A 7735-nucleotide genomic window follows, 5' to 3' on the forward strand; every position below is an offset into this window, starting at 1 on the left:
ACAAACACGCACACAAACAGTAGTTTTCTTAAAGTAGGGCACTTTCAGGAATTTTGCACCCTATGACATCACCCCCAACCCCTCAAATCCTCCTGCTTAGAATTGTTGGTAAACTCTCAAGTCGTTCTTGTGAGCCCAATATGGTGTATTGTTTCCTCTCGTGAGATGATCGTGTTGTCTAACAAATATTCTCATGCATCAAGAAGCCTACATTTCATTTGTTCCATCATGACGCGTTCATTCAGTCATACAATCATCTTACATTTGATGTCTAAATAACCGATAAGCATTAAGACATTTTGGCTGCTCTTTATAGAACCGAGGAGTAAATATATTCTAGAAATAACCAGACATGTACAAATACAGTATTGGTTCATCTGTCCATGCTTTTTGTCTAGATTGTACTTGAAGCTGACAATACAACTCCAAATCAATATTGACTTCATCCTTTTGTTATTCTGGCTTTCTTGCAGGTATGTTCTCTTGCTATTTGTTTTGTTCTTCATCCCTGGAGTGTTGATGGCTGTGGCCTATGGTCTCATCTCAAGAGTGCTCTACCGAGGCATGCAGTTTGAGACAAAGCAGAATAACACAGAGACTTCTGGTAAGAAAAGTCTTTTTAAAACCATACCAGGTGTCATCAACTACAAAGTTAGTGGTGAACTGTAGGAATGTTTCCTAAAATCAAAGTCCTGATATTTAATGAATTGTAAGTCAGTTCCAAATATTTGTAATTGTTGTTGATTATTCCCCACTTGTAGTAGTAGTTGTGGTGGGTATGTGTGTGCGTACATGTTGTGTGTTAAGTTTGCTGTGCGATGATTCCTACATGCCATCAAGTAGTGGTGGCTGCTGCTCACACTAATAGCGTATCGGTCACGGCGTGGTAGCGTATGTAAAACTAATGATTTAGATTACTTGCTACCAGAAAAAGTAACAGCATTAGTAACTTGATTTATTTTTAAAACTGGCTGGAGCCTATCCCAGCTGACTATGGGTTAGTCAGAGACAGGGTACACCCTAGACTAGTAGCTAGACCAGACCTGGGCAAATGAAGGCCCGGGGGCCACATGTGGCCCGTTAAGCTTTTCAATCTGGCCCGCCGGACATTCCCAAATAATGTTTTTAGATGTTTAAGATGTAAAGTGTAGCTGCCATTATGATGTGCACTCATCTTTTATAATGACCGGAAGTCTTCAACTACAAACCCTGTTTCCATATGAGTTGGGAAATGGTGTTAGATGTAAATATAAACAGAATACAATGATTTGCAAATCATTTTCAAGCCATATTCAGTTGAATATGCTACAAAGACAACATATTTCATGTTCAAACTCATAAACATTTTTTTTTTTTGCAAATAATCATTAACTTTAGAATTTGATGGCAGCAACACGTGACAAAGAAGTTGGGAAAGGTGGCAATAAATACTGATAAAGTTGAGGAATGCTCATCAAACACTTATTTGGAACATCCCACAGGTGTGCAGGCTAATTGGGAACAGGTGGGTGCCATGATTGGGTATAAAAACAGCTTCCCAAAAAATGCTCAGTCTTTCACCAGAAAGGATGGGGCGAGGTACACCACTTTGTCCACAACTGCGTGAGCAAATAGTCAAACAGTTTAAGAACAACCTTTCTCAAAGTGCAATTGCAAGAAATTTAGGGATTTCAACATCTACGCTCCATAATATCATCAAAAGGTTCCGAGAATGTGGAGAAATCACTGCACGTAAGCAGCATGGCCGGAAACCAACATTGAATGAGCGTGACCTTCCATCCCTCAGACGGCACTGTATCAAAAAGCGACATCAATCTCTAAAGGATATCACCACATGGGCTCAGGAACACTTCAGAAAACCACTGTCACTAACTACAGTTGGTCGCTACATCTGTAAGTGCAAGTTAAAGCTCTACTATGCAAAGCGAAAGCCATTTATCAACAACACCCAGAAATGCCGCCGGCTTCTCTGGGCCCGAGATCATCTAAGATGGACTCATGCAAAGTGGAAAAGTGTTCTGTGGTCTGACGAGTCCACATTTCAAATTGTTTTTGGAAATATTCGACATCGTGTCATCTGGACCAAAGGGGAAGCGAACCATCCAGACTGTTATCCACGCACAGTTCAAAAGGCAGCATGTGTGATGGTATGGGGGTGTATCAGTGGCCAAGACATGTTCTAGGGTGAAAGTGTAAAAGGCAGCATGTGTGATGGTATGGGGGTGTATTAGTGGTCAAGACATGTTCTAGAGTGAAAGTGTAAAAGGCAGCATGTGTGATGGTATGGGGGTGTATTAGTGGTCAAGACATGTTCTAGGGTGAAAGTGTAAGAGGCAGCATGTGTGATGGTATGGGGGTGTATTAGTGGTCAAGACATGTTCTAGGGTGAAAGTGTAAGAGGCAGCATGTGTGATGGTATGGGGGTGTATTAGTGGTCAAGACATGTTCTAGGGTGAAAGTGTAGAAGGCAGCATGTGTGATGGTATGGGGGTGTATTAGTGGTCAAGACATGTTCTAGGGTGAAAGTGTAAGAGGCAGCATGTGTGATGGTATGGGGGTGTATTAGTGGTCAAGACATGTTCTAGGGTGAAAGTGTAGAAGGCAGCATGTGTGATGGTATGGGGGTGTATTAGTGGTCAAGACATGTTCTAGGGTGAAAGTGTAAAAGGCAGCATGTGTGATGGTATGGGGGTGTATTAGTGGTCAAGACATGTTCTAGGGTGAAAGTGTAGAAGGCAGCATGTGTGATGGTATGGGGGTGTATTAGTGGTCAAGACATGTTCTAGGGTGAAAGTGTAAAAGGCAGCATGTGTGATGGTATGGGGGTGTATTAGTGGTCAAGACATGTTCTAGGGTGAAAGTGTAGAAGGCAGCATGTGTGATGGTATGGGGGTGTATTAGTGGTCAAGACATGTTCTAGGGTGAAAGTGTAAAAGGCAGCATGTGTGATGGTATGGGGGTGTATTAGTGGTCAAGACATGTTCTAGGGTGAAAGTGTAAAAGGCAGCATGTGTGATGGTATGGGGGTGTATTAGTGGTCAAGACATGTTCTAGGGTGAAAGTGTAAAAGGCAGCATGTGTGTTGGTATGGGGGTGTATTAGTGGTCAAGACATGTTCTAGGGTGAAAGTGTAAAAGGCAGCATGTGTGATGGTATGGGGGTGTATTAGTGGTCAAGACATGTTCTAGGGTGAAAGTGTAAAAGGCAGCATGTGTGATGGTATGGGGGTGTATTAGTGGTCAAGACATGTTCTAGAGTGAAAGTGTAGAAGGCAGCATGTGTGATGGTATGGGGGTGTATTAGTGGTCAAGACATGTTCTAGGGTGAAAGTGTAAAAGGCAGCATGTGTGATGGTATGGGGGTGTATTAGTGGTCAAGACATGTTCTAGGGTGAAAGTGTAAGAGGCAGCATGTGTGATGGTATGGGGGTGTATTAGTGGTCAAGACATGTTCTAGGGTGAAAGTGTAAGAGGCAGCATGTGTGATGGTATGGGGGTGTATTAGTGGTCAAGACATGTTCTAGGGTGAAAGTGTAGAAGGCAGCATGTGTGATGGTATGGGGGTGTATTAGTGGTCAAGACATGTTCTAGGGTGAAAGTGTAGAAGGCAGCATGTGTGATGGTATGGGGGTGTATTAGTGGTCAAGACATGTTCTAGGGTGAAAGTGTAAAAGGCAGCATGTGTGATGGTATGGGGGTGTATTAGTGGTCAAGACATGTTCTAGGGTGAAAGTGTAAAAGGCAGCATGTGTGATGGTATGGGGGTGTATTAGTGGTCAAGACATGTTCTAGGGTGAAAGTGTAAAAGGCAGCATGTGTGATGGTATGGGGGTGTATTAGTGGTCAAGACATGTTCTAGGGTGAAAGTGTAAAAGGCAGCATGTGTGATGGTATGGAGGTGTATTAGTGGCCAAGACATGTTCTAGGGTGAAAGTGTAAAAGGCAGCATGTGTGATGGTATGGGGGTGTATTAGTGGCCAAGACATGGGTAACTTACACATCTGTGAATGCACCATTAATGCTGAAAGGTACATACAGCTTTTGGAACAACATATCCTGCCATCTAAGCGCCGTCTTTTTCATGGACGCCCCTGCTTATTTCAGCAAGACAATGCCAAGCCACATTCAGCCCGTGTTACAACAGCGTGGCTTCGTAAAAAAAGAGTGCGGGTACTTTCCTGGCCCGCCTGCAGTCCAGACCTGTCTCCCATGGAAAATGTGTTTGGCATTATGAAGCCTAAAATAGGACAGCGGAGACCCCGGACTGTTGAACGACTGAAGCTCTACATAAAACAAGAATGGGAAAGAATTCCACTTTCAAAGCTTCAACAATTAGTTTCCTCAGTTCCCAAACCTTTACTGAGTGTTGTTAAAAGGAAAGGCCATGTAACACAGTGGTGAACATGCCCTTTCCCAACTACTTTGGCACGTGTTGCAGCCATGAAATTCTAAGTTAATTATTATTTGCATTAAAAAAAATAAAGTTTATGAGTTTGAACATGAAATATGTTGTCTTTGTAGCATATTCAACTGAATATGGCTTGAAAAGGATTTGCAAATCATTGTATTCTGTTTATATTTACATCTAACACCATTTCCCAACTCATATGGAAATGGGGTTTGTATACTAAGTCTTTACATGCTTGGAATCTGCATCATATACTAGTTACTATGCTCATCTAATTAGTTACTATGCTCATCTAATTAGTTACTATGCTCATCTAATTAGTTACTATGCTCATCTAATTAGTTACTATGGTCGTCGCACGATTGCACCAAGAAAAATTCCTAGTTTGTGAACCCGTTCTCAAACAATGGCAATAAAACTATTCTGATTCTGATTCTGATTCTGATGTAATTATTTACTCTGGTCGTCTAATTTGTTAATATGGTCATCTAAATATTTAATATGGTCATCTAAATAGTTAATATGGTCATCTAATTAGTTACTATGGTCATCTAATTATTTTCTATGGTCACCAAATTACTTACTATGGTCATCTGATTAGTTACTATGGTAAGCTAACTAGTTTATATGGTAACTTATTAGTTACTATGGTAACTTATTAGTTACTATGGTAATGTAATTTGTTACTAAGGTAATCGAATTAGTTACTATGGTAATCTAATTAGTTACTATGGTAATGCAATGAGTTACTATGGTAATGTAATGAGTTACTATGGTCATGTAATCAGTTACTATGTTAATGTAATGAGTTACTATGGTCATGTAATCAGTTACTATGTTAATGTAGTGAGTTACTATGGTCATGTAATGAGTTACTATGGTAATGTAAGTCACAGCAACTCAGACGAGGTACCAAGCAGTGTGGGTGGGGAGTGTTTCCACAGAGTGTGAAATGTGGGTGTCAGGGACAGACGTGGAAGGAGGTTTTTCCAACAAAGTAGTAAAGCTTAGTGATATATCACATATATCAGATTGTAGGTGGCTTTGTTTACCCTTCATGTTCATATTTCACTGTGTTTGTTGCATTTTTGTTGTGTTTGGCTTGATTGTAAAATATGTGGATGGAGAGGGGGTGTGACGTTCATATGTTGTCAATATTCACTGTTTTATCCTTCATAGTTAATATTGTAACATTCTTTATTACCATGTACATTCTGGGTGTCTCATTCAGTGAAAACATTTAAAATTCCATTCTGTTTTTTAAGTGATCTGTCTTAACGTTTTTAGCTTTCAATCAGACATTATTGTGAGGTTTTGTATTAATGTTCCTAAAAATAGGACCCAAGCACACACACTGTACAGCAGATTTTCACAGCTTACATATATATATATATATATATATATATATATATATATATATATATATATATATATATATATATATATATATATATATATATATAGCTCAGCTCATGTGACCTCAATAATCCAAGTGCTACTTTCTTCCCAGAGCTGAAGAACGGGGCGGTTGCAGAGCAGCCGAATGATGGCGATGACGGTTGTTACGTTCAAGTTTCCAACAAGCCCTCTTCCACCGTGGAGCTGCCCACCCTCTCATCTGGTGCCAAGACTGAGTGTTCTCGCAGGAACACCTCGGAGGCCAAATTACAGGGGAAAAAACGTGTCATACGGATGTTGATGGTGATTGTGGCCCTCTTTTTTATCTGCTGGATGCCTCTCTACTTTGCTAACACCTGGAAGGCTTTTGATTTAAGGTCAGCCTCTAGAAGCCTTTCAGGGGCACCCATTTCCTTCATACATTTGCTGTCTTACACCTCTGCCTGTGTCAATCCTGTCATATACTGCTTCATGAACACACGCTTCCGCAAGGCTCTCCTGTCCACCTTTGCCTGCTGCTGGCGCTGCCGTTTATGCCGCAAGTGTTGCTGTTTTAAGAAGCGGGAAACAGGAGGAGATGATGGCACTACCATGGGGGCGACAATGGCTACCACTGTGTCAAAGTACAGCTACGCCACCGTCAGTACCACCGCCTGATGGAGCTTCCATCCTTCATTATGCTTCAAATCATGCAGCCGTGTCACTTTAGTCTCTGCATGGTGCCAAATGGGACTTCTGTCTCATTGTTAAGTTCCTTCATTTGCTCATATTGACACAATTACATGTTATCTATAAATACTTCTGTCTCATTGTTAAGTTCCTTCATTTGCTCATATTGACACAATTACATGTTATCTATAAATACTTCTGTCTCATTGTTAAGTTCCTTCATTTGCTCATATTGACACAATTACATGTTATCTATAAATACTTCTGTCTCATTGTTAAGTTCCTTCATTTGCTCATATTGACACAATTACATGTTATCTATAAATACTTCTGTCTCATTGTTAAGTTCCTTCATTTGCTCATATTGACACAATTACATGTTATCTATAAATACTTCTGTCTCATTGTTAAGTTCCTTCATTTGCTCATATTGACACAATTACATGTTATCTATAAATACTTCTGTCTCATTGTTAAGTTCCTTCATTTGCTCATATTGACACAATTACATGTTATCTATAAATACAAAGCAATCATCATCCTGGCAACAGCAGAAGCAAAGCTTACTGAAGCCTTTTGCTTTTGTATCACTAGTAGCGACTAGTGTATCTCTTTACTCAAATATTTGTGCTCTTTTGCACCTTTGCATTTAGTTATATTACAGCCCCATTAAAAATATGTTTGGATGATCTTTTCCCTCAAATGCTAGATTAAATACCACATCCGTCCATCCATTTTCTCCCGCTTTTCCATCCCGAGTCAAATTAAAATATACAAAAGCAGTGAAGTTGTCACGTTGTGTAAATGGTAAATAAAAAGAGAATACAACAAATCCTTTTCAACTTATATTCAATTGAATAGACTGCAAAGACAAGATATTTCACGTTCACACTGAGAAACTTGTTTTTTCTTTTGCAAATAATCCGTGAAACAAGCAGGAAGTCGGGGGCTGTAGCGGGGCGTAGGAGGTCCGTGTCCAAGCGGGAGGTTGAGATCCGAGAGGCAGTCCGGGAAGCAGAGGAAGAAGGAATGACGAGACACACAGCTCGTCAACACGGGAACGAAGGTCTGCAGTTGGAGCGACAAGGAGGACACGAGAAAATTGATAACACGGGGAAGAAAACAGAGAGCAAGAGTGAGCATAGAGCAGGCCTGGGCAATTATTTTGAGTCGGGGGCCAAATTTAGAGAAAAAAATGTGTCCGGGGGCCGGTATATCTATTTTTAGGAGAACTAATACAAAACCTCACAATAAAGTCTGA

At 40.5% G+C, this 7735-nt stretch overlaps 1 protein-coding gene across 3 annotated transcripts in view; it reads left to right on the forward strand.

Moving 5' to 3' along the window:
* Positions 1 to 7238, forward strand: part of LOC133646150 (cholecystokinin receptor-like) — a 69762-nt gene extending 62524 nt beyond the window's left edge. For all 3 annotated transcript variants that reach the window (XM_062041238.1, XM_062041254.1, XM_062041246.1), the window contains 2 exons: positions 474 to 604; positions 5918 to 7238. In XM_062041238.1, the coding sequence (XP_061897222.1) occupies positions 474 to 604; positions 5918 to 6462 (676 nt within the window). In that variant the 3' untranslated portion in view covers positions 6463 to 7238. The remainder of the gene's footprint in view (positions 1 to 473; positions 605 to 5917) is intronic.
* The last annotated feature ends 497 nt before the right edge of the window (positions 7239 to 7735 follow it).

The sequence above is a fragment of the Entelurus aequoreus genome, linkage group LG01 (genome assembly GCF_033978785.1).
Source record: "Entelurus aequoreus isolate RoL-2023_Sb linkage group LG01, RoL_Eaeq_v1.1, whole genome shotgun sequence".
In the NCBI taxonomy this organism is placed as follows: Eukaryota; Metazoa; Chordata; class Actinopteri; order Syngnathiformes; family Syngnathidae; genus Entelurus; species Entelurus aequoreus.